Here is a 21,454-nt window from a genome sequence, read left to right as displayed (position 1 = left end):
AGTTGGCCACGAAATTCCAAAAACGTTTGTTTTAGTTTTAGAACAAATTTGATTTTGTTATTAGATACGTGAATACAATCGACGAAAAATTATTAGCAAACACACGACAGATACCAGAATTTTTATAAATATAAAAATAAAAAAGTTTCAATTTAAAGATTAAACAGAGAACAGAAAACAGATGATAACCAAACTCCCAAAACAATAAAATTTTTAAGGTTTCGGCAAGAGTTTGCCGTCAATTGAAAACATCAAAAATTGAAAATCAAAATTTAACAATTTATTTATTTATATTTCTTCAAAAAGACATTGTCCGAATCAAAAAAGTTACATGTAGGTATGAAAAGCGAGATAATAATTGTTATATATTTTTCTTACTTAATTTTCTCAATACAACAACATACGCCGTTAAATATTTTATTCCTATATATTGACTATTAAATATTATTTTATTCGTCTACTAATATTGTAACTAAATGATAGAACTTTTTTAATACAAAACAATTATGAAATCATTGAGAAATAATTGGAGATTAAAAAAAAATGTTTAAGTATATTATACTTAACACAAATCATATAATAAAAAATTCGTCAAGTCAAATTATCTCAAATATGTTGAAAATGTAAAAACTCTTGCCGGCCAGATTTCATACTTCAACTTCATAAATCCTAATAATTCATGATCCATAAGTGAGTGTTCTACTTCTTTAGTTGCTTTTGAAAGACGATAATTCCCAATGCAAATCATATGATTGATCATTCTCTAGTTCTAAATCCTAATTAGTCATTTATAAGAACTTCTATGGTATAAAATAATTTGATGCAATTCGGGAGTATCATGCAAAATAATGTGCATCTTAATTTATATAATTATTTTAAAATTTTCTTGAAAATATATTTTTTATCTTTGAATTTTTGACAATGTTTAAATTTAATGAAAAACATTTTGATCTGTTATTTTTAATTCATGACAGTATCAAATGATTCAATCATTGAAAATAATTAATTAGCTGATGAATTAATTCTAGAAAAAAATGTTGTATAATTTCAAAGTAGCAAAACAGAACGTAAATTTTGTTCACAAAATTGAAACATGTTTTAATAATCTTTTTATTCAATAAGTTAATTTTTTCCAAGGTAATTAATACACAATTAGAGCAGTACTGGTAGTTATGATACTTTAGAGTGAAGGTGACATTAGAAATGATTTCGTTACATTGAATTTTAAAAATATCAAGGAAACATTTTATTAAAGGTAAAATTACATATGATTAATGTTGTGTGACTTTTTAACCATTAGGAAAATACTGAAGTTTCCTTTAAATTCGGTCTTAAAAATATGAAATCGGGCCGGCAAGAGTTTTTGCATTTTCAATTAACATATTTCAGATAATTTGACGAATTTTTTATTATATGATTTGCGTTAGTATATATACAAGTGTATAAAAAAATTGTTTATCTCCAATTATTTCTCGATGATTTCATATTTGTTTTGTATTAAAGAAGTTTTATCATTTAGTTACAATATTAGTAGAGGAATAAAATACCGTATTTATTCGAGTACCCCCCGCCACCGAATAAGCCCCGCACCTCGTTTTTCCGGACCCAAAATCTAAAAAAATCTATATATACCGGTATTTTAAAGTGCAACAGAGATGATAAAAAAATACGTTAATACGAAAATATTCAGAAGGTAAAGCATTTAATTCGTTCATTTAAATTACAATATTAATATTACATTAATAATTAATTACTGTATGTACTAGTTTAATTCAGAATCAGTAGGCCAGTAAAACGAAAAGTAAGTATCATATTGAAAAGGATCATTTCAATACACTTTTTAATATGGGATTTTATTTTTAATTAATCACTGTCACTGTCAATGTCTGTAGAAGAGTTACCGGCAGTCTCCACGTCGCTCTGCTAAAGGTGATCGTCTTCACTACCATCAAGTTCATTAGCTATTCCACATTTTTTTAAACTTTTCCATACTAATTCCGTGGAAATACCTTCCCAAGCATCTTTTATCAAAACACAAATCTGGTTAAAATCTGGGCGTTTGATTCTTCCTGTAGGCGTGAGAAAGAAATTTTCATCATCCATCCATTTACTGTACAGTTGTTTAAATGCAAATTTGAATGGTTTATTAATGCAGACATCTAGTGGTTGCAATAGAGATGTCAATCCGCCTGGAATTATCACTTGGTCTGTCATACCCTTTTTTAAAATATCTTTCACTTTATCAGTCGTATGCCCCCGATAACTATCCATTACTAGCACACCGGTATTTTTTTTGTTAAGTATATCTCCTGATCGCTTTTGTCATACACACCTGATCCAATCCAATCATCCATCCAATCTGATGCCTGTGCTCTGATAATAACTCCATTTACCTGTACGGTAGGAAGAGTTTTTCTTTTAAAAACAATGAACAGAGGTAACTTTGATCCATCAGAAGTAATGCAAAGCATAACACTACACCTTTGTTTTTCATTACCACCAGTGCGAATCGTAACACTTTTTTCACTTTTTTTGTTTACGGTTTTGTCAAATGGCATTTCAAAATATACGGGAGTTTGATCAGCGTTTCCTATTTGAGAAGGCAAATAGCCTTTATCTTTTCTAAGATTTATTATGTATTTGTGAAAATGTAATTTATTGTTCATAAGCGTCTGGAAGTCGTTGAGAAATGGTCGTCTTTCGTCTTATTGACAAATCATTTCGTGCAAAAAATCGTGTTATCCATTCACGGCTTGCTTTAAAATCAACTTTATTCATTGATTTCACGAGCATATAATTATTGACACATTTCTGTCGTGACAGCATAGCCGCATTTCCTTTTTCCATAACAAAGTCATACAATTTTTTTTTCTATGAGTGTAATTTGGTTTTAAGTCACGAAAAGCCTTTTATTACCAGTGCCTTTTACCAGAAGTTGTTTCTTCTTACGCCAGCCTCGAAAACAGCTTTCATCTACGTCAAATTTTGTTCCTGCCACCCGATTTCCGCCTCTTCAGCCTCGTCTATAACGCGCAGTTTTTCATTTACTGTAAAAGATCGTAGACACTAAACAGATAAAATGCCTATAACCGTCCACATATACAAACAGTACAATGACTATGGCGAATAGATAAGACGACGATGGGTAACTGATACTGTAACTATAGTGTCATTAGAACCGGATGCAGCCCATACAGAATGAATCAGTTTGATAAAAATACCGTAACTTCGTTCCTATCAATAATATGAACAGGTTGTTAATAATTAAGGATGTATTCTGTGTAAGCCGCATCCGGTATTGATAAAACGAAATCATATTATAACTATATTTATGTGATTGAATTTAGGTACTTCTAAGAAAACGTTTACTTTACATAAATTATCCTGGCTAAAGGCTATGTTTCAAGTAATCCCCGCACCCTATTTTTTCTCTCCAATTCCAAGAAAAAAAGTGCGGGGGTACTCGAATAAATACGTTAATTATTATTTATGAATATTAAATATTCAATATAGAGGAATAAAATATTTAACGGTGTAGGTTGTATTTGAGAAAATGAAGTAGGAAAAATATATAACAGTTATTACCTTGCCTTTCATACATATTTATACTGTTTTGATTCGGGCAATGTCTTTTTGAAGAACTATAAATAAACTGTTGAAGTTTGATTTTCGATTTTTAATGTTTTCAACTGACGGCAAACTCTCAACGAAACCTTAACAATTTTATTGTTAGAAGAGTTTGGATTTTAAATTAACAGTGGATTTACTCAACTAAATTTGTAATACTTTTTTTAAGTAAATATTTCTAGCTGATTTGTTTTATTTACGATAAGTAACAAATATCAGCTGATATTAAAACTGGAAGTTAATTTTTTTTAGAAAATAATATCAGTTGACATAATCGTTTAATTTATTGTTGTGTTGTTAATTATTACTTATCGTTTAATATTATTATCAACATTATATCCCTGTTTAAGGTTCGTTATTGTAAGCATATGAATGTAAAATGCAATAAAATTGTTCATGCAGCCCGTTTTACCTCGTTTTATTGTTAATACGATTTTTCCGTCATTGCAAATTTGAATGCTTTAACTCAATAACGAAGGCATTAACAGAAAAACGGGTTTCACCAATATTTTTCTTTTAAAATTTTAAATCGAAATCATGTGTCATATATTCACCTTTCTATTTAAAAAAATTAAGTTTAATCCAATATGGCGAACAAAAATTAAAAACTCTCCGTAATCCAGATTTTTTTTCTGTGTTGAGTCCATTTCTTTCTGCCTCCAAATACCTCTCAGATATGCAATATAATACTGCAATATGCAGATATTCCATACTTAAATATCACCTAGTATATAATTTATATTAGTGAAGAGATTATGAGACTGAGAGCGAGAAGGCACAGTATTTAGAAATGGGCTAAAAATTAATAAATAAAACCAACTAAATACCTAGGTCATTTAACATTGACAACCTATCCTCTGTTTTGAAATTCAATATATCAAACAACATACTCGTGACTGTAATCTATTGGTATGCAAAGCAATCTCTTCAAGTGCCATTTGGAACTGTAATAATATAACTTGTGCCAGAGTATCATATTTCACTAGGGCGTAAATGGCACTAAGCCAAATTTTATAGTCTGTGATTACATTAGACATGTCCCCCTGAATAACTGGCAAGTGCTGAATTACAACACTTTATTTCTCAAAGCAATAGGTTGAAAATAATAACCTTAAATTTTTAAGTGCATACTACTATTTTACAAAATGAAATAATTATTACAATTTATAAGTCATAAAGCTGTCTGTAAATACTTAAATACAAACTTATTAAAAAAATAGTATTTATTGAAATAAATACTTATTAAAAAAAAACTTTAAATTTCATTATAATAAAATATAACTTACTAACATTAATAGTGTCTTCATCTATTTTCAGTTAAAGAAATATTTAGAAAATTAGTAAAATTAAAATGCCATAAGAGAAGAAAATATAAAACATGTAAGGCTAAAGGTTCTGGATAAACTGTAGCAAACTTTTAAATTTTGACACCCAAACTTCAGACTTTAATGTTTGTTGAAGATTTCTACCAACATAAAGAGAAAAGGAAGTTCTCCTTTTTAACTGAAAACCCATACAAATGGTACAGATTTGAACATTATAATTTTTTTTAATTTTATGCCATAGTTGCTCACTTAATCCATGTTTGCATTTTAGCCTCCAAAAATGAGGCTTCTACAGAAAATTGTGGCAATTGGTGAATGAAAAAAGTTTTTTTTTGTGACAGTAAATGTTTTCTTAACAGGGGAAACTGATTTCAGTTTTCTTAAACTTGAGGCCTTTTGACTTCAGTTAGAGTTGTGAAGTTGAACTTATTAAAGAGCATGAATTGACATTTAAGTACTGGCTCAAAGGTCTATTTGGACAAGAATGAGAGTTCAAAGAAGACATTCTGACTAATTGTTCCCGGCAGTACTTTGTAGCTGTAAATGAATAATGAAGTATGTAACTATTACAGTATAAATGTACTTTTAAAACATATAAGGAGATCTACCTTTATATTATACATAAATGAAATTCATGTATTCATTTGGATGTTGAATTAAAAAAAAAAAAAAAAAAAAAGATAGAAAATAAAGATTGGATTAGCTGCTGATAAGATACCAAATATAGATTCGTAGAAAATCATTATGTTTGTGACTGATATCTGCAACATACCAGATAATATGAATGTATATGCATGAAATAATTACCTATTTATTTAATTTTACCAGAAACATTATGAATTAACAAGATTTATTTTTTACTTAGCAGTTAATATACAGTTCAGATTTCATATAATGTTGCACATTTACAAAAATAAATAAGAACTTTAAAACACAATGAAACAGCAATATTTAACCAGATTTTTATTATTTTTTTTTAATTTACATTAATATTTTATTTCATTCCAATACAAAAAAAAAATATGTCAAAAACTGTAATGCGTAACCAATTTGTGGTCAGATAAGAATAAAAAGAATGACATCATTTGATTATTATAAACAGACCTGTGCAAAAATTAGTGTTACATATATGTCTTATGTTTTAACTTTGAAAGGATTAAACTAATGAAGTAAAAGGAAATGCGAAGTAATAATAAAATCGATAAAAAACAATCTCAATTTATTAATTATAAAATAAATAAACCTTTAATTAATCATCACTTTCATATATGTAGACTCAATAAATCATCCATTTTTAGAGTAATACTTATTATTAAATTAATTAAATATATAAATACTGCAAGACTATCTTCTTGCAGTAAATATTGAGTGTCTTTGCTCATACAGGGTAGAGAATATAAGACTAAGATAACGATAAACTACAATAGATTGACTTATAGCTACAACATTTTTTATAACTGATTGGAGTGAAAATATTAATTCATTTACAAATAAATTTATTTTTAAAACACATATATATGTAGGTATAATCAAATGTTTATTTTAACCTTATAAATGAACATTTTAAAAGGTAATCTGGGAAAAATTTTACTAAAACTAAATTGTTTAAAGAAATCGCCATGCCAATCTCCATGGCGGAATGGTAGCATTTTGGCCTTTCATCTGGAAGTTCCGGGTTCGAATCTCGGTCAGGCATTTTTCATATGCTACAAAATTTCACAACATATCTCTGCACAACTTCAAGCTTATGTAGTGATATCATGAAGCAAACGCACAAAAAACAAATATATTTCATGACATGAAAAGATTTAGATAAAAAAATAAATTTATGACCAGTTAATAAGATTTTCACTCATAAGTAAACAAATATTTACTACATTTTACGAAAACCTTTAAACTTTTTTAACTTAAATGTGTATTCTCCAGTCATGATAAAATGAACTTTCTGTGTAATTTTATATGTATGAGAGAAGTAATAGCTTTACTTAATGTATAGGTATTAGGTTAGTACCTTTACTTAACACATTGTGTAAACAATATGAAAATTATTATGAGTACAGCAACAAAAGTTTATTATATTTTCACATATATATAATATTACACTTTTTGAATTTCATAGTATTTTAATAGCTCACTTTCTTCAATCACATGACAATAAATAAATCTTATACGTAATTAAAAATACTACATTTCAATAAGAAATTACATCCATATATGTTGTTATACACAAAATCATACTGATTAAACCACAAACTATAATATCTAGTCTTCATTCAATTCAATTTTTTAAATAATTCTGGAGATCATATCCTCTAATATCCTTTTCTTTACTCGCAGAAAACTCAAATCTTATATATTTATTTTTGTTTAACCCTGAGTAAATTTCTGAGATCATCGTTCAGCTGTCACAAACACAAGTACCTCTCATATTGCGTTGAACCCAATCCATGTACCGACTAACTCGAGTGTACACACCAGGATATCCCGGCCGGCCACAGCCAACTCCCCATGAAACAATGCCTGTAAATTTATTGCTTTTGTTAATATATTATATAAACTAATGCCACTATATACATTAATGAAAAATTGTAGTTTGTTTATACCCTCGTTATTCCAGCTATTTCTTTCTTTTCTAGAAATGGTACTTATATTAAATTCATAATTGTAATTCTTAAAAAATTAAGCAAAATTAAATGTTGTCTTTGTGATAAACACTTTGTAAGTTTTTCCTAAACAATAATAACTTTTGAATAGATAAGATGGTAATAGAATATTGTAAGTTTTCCTAAAATCTTGAAACAGAGAAATCATTTGGAAAAGGAATGGTTAAGAAAAAGAGATTTAGTTATCGACTGGATAAATTGTGACATATGATTAGATCTCACGTTAATGAATTAATTAATGAAGACGCGACGAATCACTGATTTCTCTTATTTTCCAATTTTTTACCGTTCACATGTATAGTAAAAATACGTCATAATATTGATAACAAAGAGTAAACACTCTGTATAAAAGCCGAAATATTTTTACCATAAGTAAAAAACTTATGAATAAGAAAATCTATAAATAAAAAAAATCTTATACAGTTCTGCGCAAGAATGACCGACTTTTATGACCTCCCGGTAACAATCGTTCCTGAACTGTGCCAGGAAGTCTATCGGTGGCATACTTTTCTTTCTTTCTTTTTCCTGTTTAGCCTCCGGTAAATAACGTTTAGATAATTTTTCAGAGGAGGGATGAGGATATCGGTGGCATACTGGCGATAACGAACGCCGTCTCAAAGTATATAGTTCTATCGCCCGAGCAGACTCACAGAGACTTACTTCTCTGGACCTGCTCAAGAGTCAGTCTGTTACGCTGTGTGTGTAGGGTCTGTTAACCAGATAGGTGCCCCATATAGTAGGATTTAGTTCACGTCACTGGGTTATACGCACCGTTCCGTGGATCTTAGCCCGTTCATGTTGCTGAGAAGCCTGCTCAGCGCGTCCACCGTCTTCTCTGCTTTAACCATGTTTTCGATCATATGTCTTCTAAAGGTACCCCTTCCGTCCAGCCATACTCCAAGGCACTTCACTGAAGTATAGGATTATTCGGAAGGCGACGTTTCCCAGTCAAGAAATGGCTTTTAGATATTCACATGAAGATTACACACACCAATGGTCAAGTTGATATTTTCATTTGTTGATGACAAAAACATAGTAAAATTTGATATTACTTAATTTTAACCATGTTAACTCGGAATTTCTAAAAATCTACAAATAGGTTTTTAGGTATTAACATGAAGAGAACACACACCAAAAATCAAAGACGATATCTTAATTTTTCCCCAAGAAATTCCAAAAATAGCAAGTTTCATTGTTATTCCATTTCTACCCTTTAAACTCAGAATTTCAAAAAATTGTTTCTTAGTGTGCACTTACTCCGTAACAAGAACGTGTTTACAAATTTTTATCAACTTACCTTCAGTAGTTTTTGCTGGGCATTGATTATCAGTCAGTCAGTCGTACATGTTCTTATATACGAGTATATATCAAATTTATAAGGAAACCCCAATTTAATTGTTTGGTATTTTCGTACTCCTTATACCTCAAAATGTAAAGAAAATTTAATTTCAAACGCTACTTCCACCATGCGACCGAACGTAATACTGTACATCATTTATAAATACTGCGTCAAGAAAAGATTAATTTGTTTGGTTGTGTCAGTTTGTGTACAAAACTATTTTATCAATGTTCTGGTTCATTTGTTTGTTTGTGCTTCTATAACTCCAAAGCAGGAGTTTCATTAAGTTTGATTGACTTTCATCAAATTGAATTTGATGCAAAAGGTTTTAACTATTTGCCTCAATCACCCAACTGATTAAGTATATATGATGATTAGAATGAAATAAAATTCTGTACGGTAAACCTTATTCTCTCCAGTTCACAGAATTAAAATGGTTTCCAATTCTTGGAATAGTGAAATATAAAAATAAATATTTGAAAAAAAAAATTAATTATATAAATCTACATTAGTTTTTTAACAATATTATATATGAAAAATTGATGTAATAATTTGTAAAAAATACTTAATTTATTACAAAATAAATGAAAATATTAAAAAAATAATTTTTAATTTGAAAATAATTTAACAGTTCATTAAACATGATATTAGCATCAATAGTCAATATTAATTAGATTTAAAGTTGAATTACTGATTTTTGTTTAACTATGTTCTTCACAACTAATACTAATAAAAAAAATCTGTTGTAGGGACCGCATAACTTCCTTGTACGCCTATTAAATTACATATACATAACTTTTGCTGCACTTCATTTTAACTTATTTCATTTGAAAGTGGGATACCATCCTCCAATTTTTTAATAAAGTAGACAGTTACAGTTACACAATTGCTAAAGTATTAGGATAGAGTAAAAGTTTCTTTATTACTCGTATTATTAAATCAGTATTATTCGTATCTTCGTGAGTTGCTGTTTAGCAAAAGTTTCAGATTTCTTGTGTGTCGTATAAATAAAAGTTAATAATAATTAAAAATTCCGTTTAGTGAACTCCTATATACTGGCTACAAATGCTAATTTCGAACTTACGGTGTAAAATATTCAGTTTTTATTATTAGATTATTTGGTGAATAATCAAAATTGCAAAAGAAACAATCATACAGGAAAAAGAAAGATAACATGAAGAAATATATCTCAAAAAAACAACAAGAAGATGAATATGAGGAAGAAATGTTAAGAACAAGGAAAGAATAAAAAAATTAAGAGAAAATTATAAAAATAAAGAGGAAGAAAGTGTTAAAAATAAAGAAAGAATAAAAATATTAAGAGAAGATGATAAATATAAAGGAAGGAAATGTTAAAACCTACGAAAGAATAAAAAGCAAGAAAGTGTTACAAACCAAACAAATATAAGCAAGAAGAAAATGTTGGAAAAAAAGAAAGAATAAAAAAAATTAAGAAAATATGATAAACATACAGAGAAAGAAAACGTTAAGACTAAGGAAAGAATAAAAAGATTAAGAGAGGATGTTGAATACGAAGAGAGAGAAAATTTAAAAACTAGATAACGTGTACGCAAATTAAGATCAGAAGAATTATACCATACCAAACAGTGATTTTAAATGATTGGCAACAAAAAACAAATATCAGAGGAGTAATGAACTAAAAGATAAGAATTTTTTGCAATTTATTAAAGATTGGGCATGTATGCTTCAGTGTATATGTTGTTCATGTGAGGATCTATTTTTCGGTTACTCTGTAGTTAACTTTAATGTAGATGAAATTAAACAGAAATTCCAGAATAATGAAATAAAATTAAACAGAAATTAAACTATAAAATTCAAAAATAGTACGATTCTAAATTATAATTTTCAATTAAAATTAGTCAGATGTTTCATCCAATCTAATTGCATATGGACACATGTAATAATGCCTATTAAATTACATATACACATTTTTAAAAGCGTATAAAATTTTATTTTACTAATAATTTCTGATATTTTCATATTGTTTTTTATTGTTATTATTGAATTATTATTAACTGTAATTTTTTTACAATCTCGGGTTAATAATTATTAATAAATCAATATATTTAAATTAAAAAAATTTAAAAAAAGGAGGTGAAGTCTTATTCGAACAGATGTTCCTTCCCTTGTAGGATCCAAATATTACATTAAAGTTTTATTTCGCTATAACTTTGGAAACAATGAAAATAGGTACCATTTATGATATAGTTAAAAAACAATCAATGAGAGCTTATTACTGCAGTTAAGAAAAAGTAAAAAATTCAAAAGTTTGGGATTTTATGCTTTTTGGACACTTTTGGTTCAGTCAATTGCAATCAAAAGGGGAGGTACTCAACTAGATGTTACAACAGTCCAAAATTCTAAATTTCAACATCCTACGGCTAATCGTTTTTGAGTTATGAAATATACGTACGTACAGACGTCACGCCGAAACAGGTAAAAATGGATTTAGGAATGGTCAAAATGGATATTTCCGTTGAAATCTGAAAACCGAGATTTTTCGCGATCACAATACTTCCTATACTTCGTACAAGAAAGTAAAAAGAAGTTTAATACTTTAAGTATGATTTAAAAAAAATTTTAATTTTCATTTATGAAAATTAATAACAAACCTTTCATCTACGTCATGTGAGTAACATGTATTGACTTATACCAAAGTGCCAACCTAAGGTAAAAAATAAAGTTACATATAATTAATTACTTTTGAAGCTCTTCTGTAATTTCCACATCGTTAATATCCCGTCATCAGAAATCAAATCATATGTTTTTTATATTTTTTCTCTTTAATGATGAAAAATTAAAAAAAAAATTATTCACTCTTTTTATTAATATTTTTAGATAATTTAGTAAAAATTGAATGTAGCAGCACTGTATCTTTCGTTGTTAAAATTTCTGTTAGTTAAGCCTTAACCTGACTTGCGATATACGTATATTATTCTACTTGAAATTATTGTGGAGTAGAAATTCAATTAATAAAAGTTACAGAATGTCAACCAGCATTTTTTTACTGTTTTTATTTTAATTAATAATATCATTTTCAACTAAAATTTTTGTGTTTATAATTTATATCAATTTGAAATTATATATTCAAAATAAAAGTGAAAAGAATTGCCAATACTTCTTAATAAATTCAGAAAGGAAAGGATATTTATTGTTTCAGCTTTGGAAACAAGTGGAAAAGTAAACAGAATATGGTTTGGAATCATAACCCTGTTTTGGACTCTAAAGTCCAGAGTTTGGTAAACTCTTTTGTAAATCTGAATCTCTGTTTTACTGTAATTTTCAAATGTTATCTGATGATAATGACTATTAATTATAAATTTTAAGATTTATATGTCAGTAGTAGATAATTTTATATACTATAAGAAGTTACTTTTTTAAATTAATCAAAATTTATATGCACTGTTTGAACAGTAAAGATCATATCTATTACTTCATTCAATATTATCTTATTGATAAAAATAAACATAGAATATAGACAAAATGATAACAGGAGTTTGTTGTTTATTTAATTAAATTTTATTTAATTATAAAATAAAGTCATAGAATCATCAATGCAAATTTTAATTATTTTTTAACAAATTAAAAAAAACTCTAGACTGCATATGATCCACCAGATAAGGGTTTTCATATAATAACTCCTAAAATATCTTATGATGACACGATTTCATTTATTTAGAAAGTAAGATTTGATTGAGATGTGATTTTTAAACTGTATTATTAAAAAAGAAGAAGAAATTAAAGTGTGGTCTTGTAAGTGAATTAGGGGCAGACATAATCCAGAAAAAAATATCGTTTAGTATTTTCAACCTATTTCACAAGCCTGCAAAAATTTGGGTGGTGGAATATTTTTAACTTTTCATAATTGATTTCTATATATTTTTTAACACTGAATCTAAAAATAACTTTAATTTTTTTCATCACATCAGAATTTTTCTCAAATTGCAAATTTGTAAAAACTAGAAAAATTGCGAAAATGTGATACTATAAAAGACATAAAATATATTTTGCCGTAAAGCAAACTTTAAGTTTTCAAGAGGCTGCAGAAATTCTGCAGATTCTTTTTGTTACATTTGTGGTGAGTAAATAGTGGAAAGGCAAAAAAAAATATAACGAGTTTCGTTCGACAAGTGCACCTCACGTATTTCGGAGTGAAAATAGGAGATCAAGATAAAACTTGAGCACCTCCTATGTTTGCTACATATGTGTTGAAGGACTTAGATGGTGGTCAAAGGGTGAACAAGAAGCATTTAGAATTTTTAGAGTTCCAATGGTATGGCGAGAGCCATGAAATCACACCAATGATTGTTACTTTTGTTCGACTGGTGTTCACGGATTTAATTTGAAGAATAAAAAAAGAGCCGTCTATCCAAATATGACATCCGCTTTACGCCCGGTTCTCCATGGTCCAGTGCCAATTTAACCAGAAAATTTACCTGAAATAGACTGTTTCGCAAATGATTTAAATGACGATAACATCGAGGAGTACGAACCTGGAGATAGCTGTGCATCAGAACTTTATTCACAGTCTGAACTATACTATTTGGTTCGAGATTTACATCTGACCAAAGAAAATTCAGAATTGCTTGGTTTGACGCTTAAAGAGAAGAACCTGCTAGCAGCTAGCACCTCATTTTCCTAATTCAGGTACAGAGAAAAGGATCTTCTTCCACATTTTTTGGAAGAAGGAGAATTAGTCTTCATCACTGATGTACATGGACTTTTGACTCAATTTAACATTCTCTACAAAAGTATCGATTGAAGACTGTTCATAGATTTGTCCAAAAGAAGCCTCTAAGTTGTCCTTCTTTACAATGGGAATACATATCCTTCATTACCCATCGGACATTCTGTCCATTTAAAAGAGGGTTACAATAATTTGGAATGCGTTCTCGATAATACGACAATCATAAGTGAATTAATTTAGTCGATCTCAAAATAATGTCGATGCTCCTTTGACAGCAAGGAGGATACACAAAATTTCCTTGTTATTTGTGTGAATGGGATAGCAGAGAAAATCATTGCATAAGGATAGATTGGCCAAAAAGAACTTCATAAAAACCTGGAACCGAAAATGTGCTCTACAGATCTGAGTAAGGTTCTCCTTCCACTTCTGCATATCAAGGTAGGCTCTATGAAGCAATCTGTCAAAGCCTAACCAACGGAAGGTAAATGTTTGAAATATATTTGTGACAAATTTCCAGTCTTACCAACCGCCAAACCAAAAGAAGGTGTCTTTACTGGTTCTGACATTAGAAAACTTCTCAAAGGTGGTAATTTTGACAAACAAGTAGAAGTTCCAAAAAAAGAAACCAGGGGAGCCTTTAAGACATACTAACCAAGTTTCTGGGCTCACCTCCTAAATTCTTGTGTGTACTATTTCCCTGAAAATCTGGGTGCCATTAGCGAAGAAATGGGTGAGATATTTCATCAGAACATAAAAGAAATGGAAAGGAGGTATCAAGGAAAATGGAGTACTATGATGATGGCAGACTATTACTGAATGTTACACCGAGTGAACCCTATAGAGAAAACAGAAGGAAAAGCACGAAGCAGAATATAAACCACCCAAAGAAACTTCAACACGTGGAATAAAATTGTAAGTATTTTACTTATTCTTCATTATGGGTGGGTGAAGAGGGAGAGTGGTTTCCAAAGGCATTATATATTAATTAAATAAATAAAAATAAATTAATTTAAAAATGCACTATAATAGAAATTAGGGCATCCCGCCCTCCTCTTCAGACCAATCAAGTGTGTAGCTATAAGAATGCATAGTATGAACCAGAAAACTTAATATATTATATTAATTTATTATTAAAAGGAAAAAAAATTATATCTATTCTATTGCATCTCATTTTTGCAATTTTTCAACTTTTTACAAATTTTGAAATTTGCGATTTGCAAAAGATCCAGACGGGATGAAAAAAATTTAAGGTTATTTTCGGAGTCAGCGCTAACAACACATAAGAATCAATTATAAAAAACTAAAAAACACATCCATTGCAGGCTTGTTTTTATAGTAACCAATTTTATATTGGAAACAACATTAGAAAATCAGGAAAAATTGTGACACAATTAAAAACCAGCAGGCTTAAATTTACTTTGAATCTGAAAAACAAATAATTGGACAATTTTTTTTTCCACATAAAACCTTAATTTGAATTTTCTTACAAGTGAAATTTATTTTTAAAAGTTGTAATTCCTAAGAAATATTGTAGAATCTTATTTGCTCATAGTAGTTTTAAATACTGCCATTAAGCTTATTACCTTAGCAGAATTGTTGAATTTCCACCCTTCAATAGAAAATATTTTCATTTATTATCAGGCTTGACCTTTTCCACATCCTACAACATCCATGACATACTTTACACATAAATCTTGGCTTCTGAGCTGAATTTAACCACCTAAAAAAAAATCCCAAAATGATTTTTGGAGTTGGTTCACTTTTTTAAGCAATTTTTCAGTTTCAATGTGAAAATGTTTAGATTTTTGATAGTTTAATGTAAATAAACAGTCAATTATATCAGTAGAATTAAGCCTAGGGTGAATTGTACAATAATCCAATTTATTAACAAAAAAATACATACCGACAATATTGTATTTATCAACTCCTGTGCTAATTACAAGTGGACCACCACTATCACCCTGAAAAGATAAAAATTTATAAAATAAATAAATAGCAAACTAGTGATCACAAAATCTGACTTGTACATAACCAAAGTCAAAGCTGTTAACTTATGCAACTTATGTTACATAAGTAACTTAACAACTAGGAAAATTTACCTCAATGTATTATTTTTCAAAAGAATATATTGATTTACTTGATAAGTACATAGTCTTTTTAAGATTGAATATACAATTATAAAACAATAAATAGTGACAGTGAAAATGATGAGAATAGCAATATATGATCTTTGCCTTTAAACTTGCCCAAAAACTAAAATTATCCCACACTAAGCCCCTCTCAATATTGGTTTTTTACATACAAACAAGACATATTTGGCCTCTAGTTCAAACTTTGTACTGTATTCAGGATTTAAACTAATTCACTTTAGTTTCATGACTATTTTCTAGTCGTGAATTTTGATTACATTTAAAAAATTGATGCCCCTAATTGGTGCAATGAATCATAAAACAACCTAAAACTTGTAGTGTGGGAGTGAACTTTACCAAAATATCTAATTTTTAAATCAAAATACGAAAGAAGAAAATAAGAGTGGTGGCTAACTTCTCAAAACTTGTGGAAAGAGTGAAATTTTATGAGTCCAGTTTGGTAAGAGTTTGTTAATGGTAAAGAGAAAAAAATAAAGTGGCATTTTGGAGCAATAGTTCAGAAAATTATAAGTTTCCGATGAAAACAGGAATTTTTCTGATTAGGATTGACTGATATTAAAATCCTATATAGAAGAGTCACTTATTTTTGTAATAAACAATTATGTAACCAATTTACCAATTTAGAGTGATCAGGCACATTAACTCTGGTTTAGAAAAGTGAGTACAAAATAATAATATTAAAGTAAGACTACAAGAAAGAAGATGTTTTACCATGGCACCTCCTCAATCATTGTCTTAGTAACTGTATAGAAGAAAGTGAAGTAACATGTCTAACACCCAAAATATCCTTTCATTTCTATTAATATTAATGAAAGTATCCAGAGACTAGAAGTATTAAACTAAAAAAAAAAAAACAATTGGGAACCTGGGAATAATTCAGCCCTTGAAATTTTCCAATTATAATAGTCTGCATACTTGTGTTTTCTATCAAAATAACAAATGAATATCCAATATGGATTCCCATAAAATCATTACTACCTCCATCAACCAAATCAATTTTTATATACGAGGTACTACCCAAAAGTTCGGAGAATTTCAATTTTGCGCGTGAACCATTGCTGGTACGACCTGCTGCCGCTAGATGTGGCTAACAGTACTCTTTGTGGATCAGTGTTCCAACAGCTGTGACGGTGTGAGGCTGCATTGTTGACTTTCGTGCGGTTGTGTAACGTGTTCTGCTTCGTTGTGTAACTGCTTCGGCGAAGTTCTAAATGGCAGATTTTAAAAGAGCGAAGAACCCGCAACAAATTTTGCTTCGCGCTTAAAAAAACCGGCGCAGAAATTCATCGCATGCTTGTGGAAGCATTTGGTGACTATGCTATGAGTAAAAGTAAAACGTTTTTGCGATACAAACGATTCAAGGATGACGATGAGCGTTCAGGAAGACCATTAACAAGCGCAATACCGGAAAACATCGCGAAAGTGGGAGAGGCTATTTTTGCAGATTGTAGACAAACAATCCATGATGTTTGTCCAGTCGTACAAATGTCATATGGTTCCGTGCAACGCATCTTGTCGGAAAATTTGAACAAGAGACGCATTGCTGCAAAATTCGTACGAGACTGTTGAAAAACGACCAGACACAAAGTCGCGTAACTGTCTGTAGTGAACTGAAAAATTCAGCCAAAAAATTCCCCACCACCCTATTCGCCTGACCTTGCCCCGTTCGACTTTTTTCTCTTTCCGAAGATAAAATTTCAATTTCAATTTCATTTACACTTGCAGAATTCCAGGGATGCATGGAATCATGGGAAAAACGCTGGGATCAATGTATCAATGCCCAAGGGGATTACTTTGAAGGAGACAGTGGAAATTATAAGTTATGATAAGGTATTTTGTTTTTATGGTAAAATTCCCCGAACTTTTGGGTAGCACCTCGTATGTGAAGTAAATGTGAAAATATAGATATCAATATCAGGTATAAGTTAAAGAAAGTACTACAATTCAAAATGATTGTAATAATTCTTGATTTTGTTCTTTGGTTTTTGTTTTATAGTAGTCAACCGATAAATATTTCACAATTTTGAAATCATTATTTATAGGTGTATTACTTTGACTGCGGCTTTGTATCTTTTGTAATATTTAGATTTGGAGCTTCAGTAAATAAAACATAAAACTCAGAACATAATATTCTAGCCAGCTGTCTAAATAGTTTAATTTTATCAAAAATTCTTCTTTCTGTTAAAAAAGTTTTGTAATTCTCTCTGATTTAGAATTAGAAATGGAACTTTTTATGAATATTATATGTGAATAATAATTTCAGGAGCTACCAAAGAGTTCATTCTAAACAATTAGGTAAAAAAGTATTTAAATTTAAAGGAAGATGAAAGTACTTATAAGTATAATTATACTAACCTCCATGAAAGGTTTCATCAATTTTATGAAAAAAAAATCATGCCGTTATCATCATGTTTAATCATGTTATGTTAATCAGTCATTGAGACATGTCTCAATGACTGTAAAAAATAAAATAGTTATTAAATAACTATTTATAATAAAATATTTATCAAATTTGATAAAAAAAATAGTCTTTTCTTAGTAGAAAAGTGCATTTTTTAATTTACTTCAAATTTGATGGATTTTAAATGAATAATCTGTAGAAAATTGATTATACAGCATAAAATAGTTTTACTAGTAAACAAAAACTATAAATAGATTTCTTTGTTTATTCGAGAGATGGTGAAGGTTTCACACTTTCCCATCATTTTCTCAATAAAAAGCTTCTAGAGAGATTAAATTAAGTAATGAAGAACAATTATAGATTTTCAGCATGAATGATATAAAAAAATTAATTCTTGCAACAGAATTATTCATAATCTTTACATAATGATCTGGACATCAGGTAAAATAAAGGTCAAATTTCTTTTGAAAAATAGAAAGAAAGAACTTTATCTCTTACTTTGGATGTTAAGAGAGTGAATCAAATTTAAATGAGAATTTTGTTCCCTTCCATGCTTATAATACATTTATAATGCATTATTTGTAATGTATTCAGATACATTTTAAACTTGTTAAATTACTGACCTTGAATTTCTCTCATACATCAGTCAGTCATTCCCCATTATTATGTCTGAACAAAAAGTGACCAAATAGTATTGCAAAATGAACATATCACTTTTTCTGTAGTAGAGTGATTTAAACTTAAAAAAAATTTAATTTATTACATAAAATTCAAACCCAGTTTGAGAATGAATGTTTATCATTATAAAGTTTTATGAAGGAAGAGAGTTTATGAAGAAAGAGTTTCATGTTCAGAGACTTAAGATCATCTATTATTCTTTAGAATGCATCAAATCTGATAGGATTGTTTTTTTGAAATAATCATTGCACAAATGTCACAAATATTAGTGTGTTTGGGGTGTTGAGGAGATATACCACATGAATTCACATGTGAAAAATATATACAAAATGGTTTTTTTAATAATAATACTTCTGATGAAATAAAAACTTCTAGCTGGTATGGCTTACTTCTTCAACATTTTAAAAGCAAAGAAGACAAATTTTAACTGTTTTATGACCTATGATAAGATTTGAATCCACCTTGCACCTCAAAGAAAATGAAGAACACATCTTCAGTAGGCAAGATCATGGATACTTTATTCTGGACTTCAAAGAATAATGTAGCCTGAACTTCCTTACTATGCAGGAAAATCATAGTCTGACAGGATTATTCAACTTTTCTGATTTTCAGTCAATAGAGTGAAGCCATGTTCAGACAAAGAGAAAGAAAAAGTTCAATTTTGTTCCTTCAAAACAATACCCATTTTCATTCTCCTATTTAAACAATGAAAACTTGTCAATAAAAATTAAAATTAGGTGTTCTTCCTCATCCACCACTCAGTCCGGTCTTGGCCCCATCACTTAAGTGGACTACTAAGAAATTTTTATTAGGCCAAAAAAAGTAAGATCATAATGTGATAAGTATAAGCCCTATGAAGATGCCTGAAATTGGTTTGAGAAGTAACAGAATGAGTTTAAGATTAAATGAGAAACATCTTCAATGTTGATAAGTGCCAGCCTGTGTGGCACAAGTGGTAGCATCTCAGCCTTTCATCCGGAGGTCCCGGGTTCAAATACCAGTCAGGCATGGCATTTTCACATGCTACAAAAATTGTCATTCATCTCACCCTCTGAAGTAATACCCAATGGTGATCCTGGAGGTTAAAAAAAGGTTTTGATAAATAAATAAAATGTATAGGAACAAATTCTTGTTGTTGTTTGAACTATCCTTTTAGTGAAAAGTTTTTAATTTCTTGAAATAATTTTTTGATTTTATATGCTAAACTGGAATCTGCCATACCATATTATCTCATACAAATCTTGTACCTCTTATTATCATATGACAATTTAAATGGTCCTTATTAAAATGATAATTCCTACTCCTTATAACCCTTACAATTCTGTTGGACTTGAAACACATGTAGCCATAAAATACATCGGTTGTTAAGTAAGGATAAAATGCCTATAAGTAAAAAATAAACTTTGTTACCTTCATAGTTACTTTAATAAATTTATGTGATTTTATCCAATACTGCTTGAATACTGAAGTTAAGCAATGCAGTTCTTTGGAGAGATTATTGGAGGTTTTGAATTGCAAATGCCTCTTTAAAATTGCACAAAGTATAACTTCTCTAAATAATTAAATTTTAGTGGGTGAGTTATTACGTTAAAAGAGGAATACCATGAAAAATAGTTTCATCACTTACTCATTTATACATAACATAAGTAACATATTAAAAGCTTTTACATTAATTTATCAATTAATATTATTTTAAAAAATTGTAAAAAAAGGAATATTACTTTAAAAATTCATATTTATGATATGCCTGCTTCTTACTAATTAAAATATATATTTTATATAGTAAATTAATATTAAACATTTTAATATTCTATTTATGTTATATATAAAAGAATAACAGATAAAATTATTCTTTAAGAAAATCTATTTTGTGATCTAATTAATCACTCATTAAAATTTAATTAGATTTTCTGCATACCTGACAAGAATCCTGTGTCCCATGGCCAGCACATATCATATTGTTTGTTATACGAGATGGTTTATATCTTGTAGCCCTGCATTGCTGTAGTGTCAGGATTGGTACTTGTACTTCCTGAACTGTTGGTGACAATGAACCTCCCTCGGATGTTCGACCCCACCCTACTACAGTGCCTATTTTGCCTGAGGGATCAAGATCTGTAACAAATATTTAATTAGACTGTATTATTCATTTTATTACACTAGTAATACATATAAATAATTATATTTCAATGTCACTGCTAATTAAATGTGAATAATGCTAACCATTTTAAATTAACGTAAATATTAAAATATTAACATAAAATAAGCAATTTTTTCACCATTCTTCTGGGAAAAGTAAAAGGAATTTGATTGATTAGGATATCCTTTCCAACTACATTATATAAAAGGATTTCAACAGTATTGTACATCACAACATAATAATACTGTATAGTTGAGTTGAAGTATTTTTTTACCTTTTATTAGAAGTGATTTTTTATTATCTGTCTTTATTTTAACCTCCACTTGTGAGTCTTCAATATTCATATTAAAACTGTATATTAAACCATTACAAAAAAAAGGAAGATTAATTCCAATATTGAAATGAATGCCACTTACCATCACT

General features: G+C 29.0%; 1 protein-coding gene across 1 annotated transcript in view; it reads right to left on the bottom strand.

Annotated features, from left to right (window-relative positions):
- Positions 1–6,250: 6,250 nt before the first annotated feature.
- Positions 6,251–21,454, bottom strand: part of LOC142334475 (trypsin-1-like) — a 93,382-nt gene continuing 78,178 nt past the window's right edge. The window contains exons 5-7 of the mRNA XM_075382541.1: positions 20,810–21,006; positions 15,566–15,623; positions 6,251–7,472 (exon numbers count right to left, since the gene is read on the bottom strand). Of these exons, the coding sequence (XP_075238656.1) occupies positions 7,351–7,472; positions 15,566–15,623; positions 20,810–21,006 (377 nt within the window). The 3' untranslated portion in view covers positions 6,251–7,350. The remainder of the gene's footprint in view (positions 7,473–15,565; positions 15,624–20,809; positions 21,007–21,454) is intronic.

The sequence above is a fragment of the Lycorma delicatula genome, chromosome 1, assembly GCF_047948215.1.
Source record: "Lycorma delicatula isolate Av1 chromosome 1, ASM4794821v1, whole genome shotgun sequence".
Taxonomy (NCBI): domain Eukaryota; kingdom Metazoa; phylum Arthropoda; class Insecta; order Hemiptera; family Fulgoridae; genus Lycorma; species Lycorma delicatula.
The sequence above is the reverse complement of the archived record's forward strand: the minus strand, read 5'-3'. Positions and strand labels throughout refer to the sequence as shown.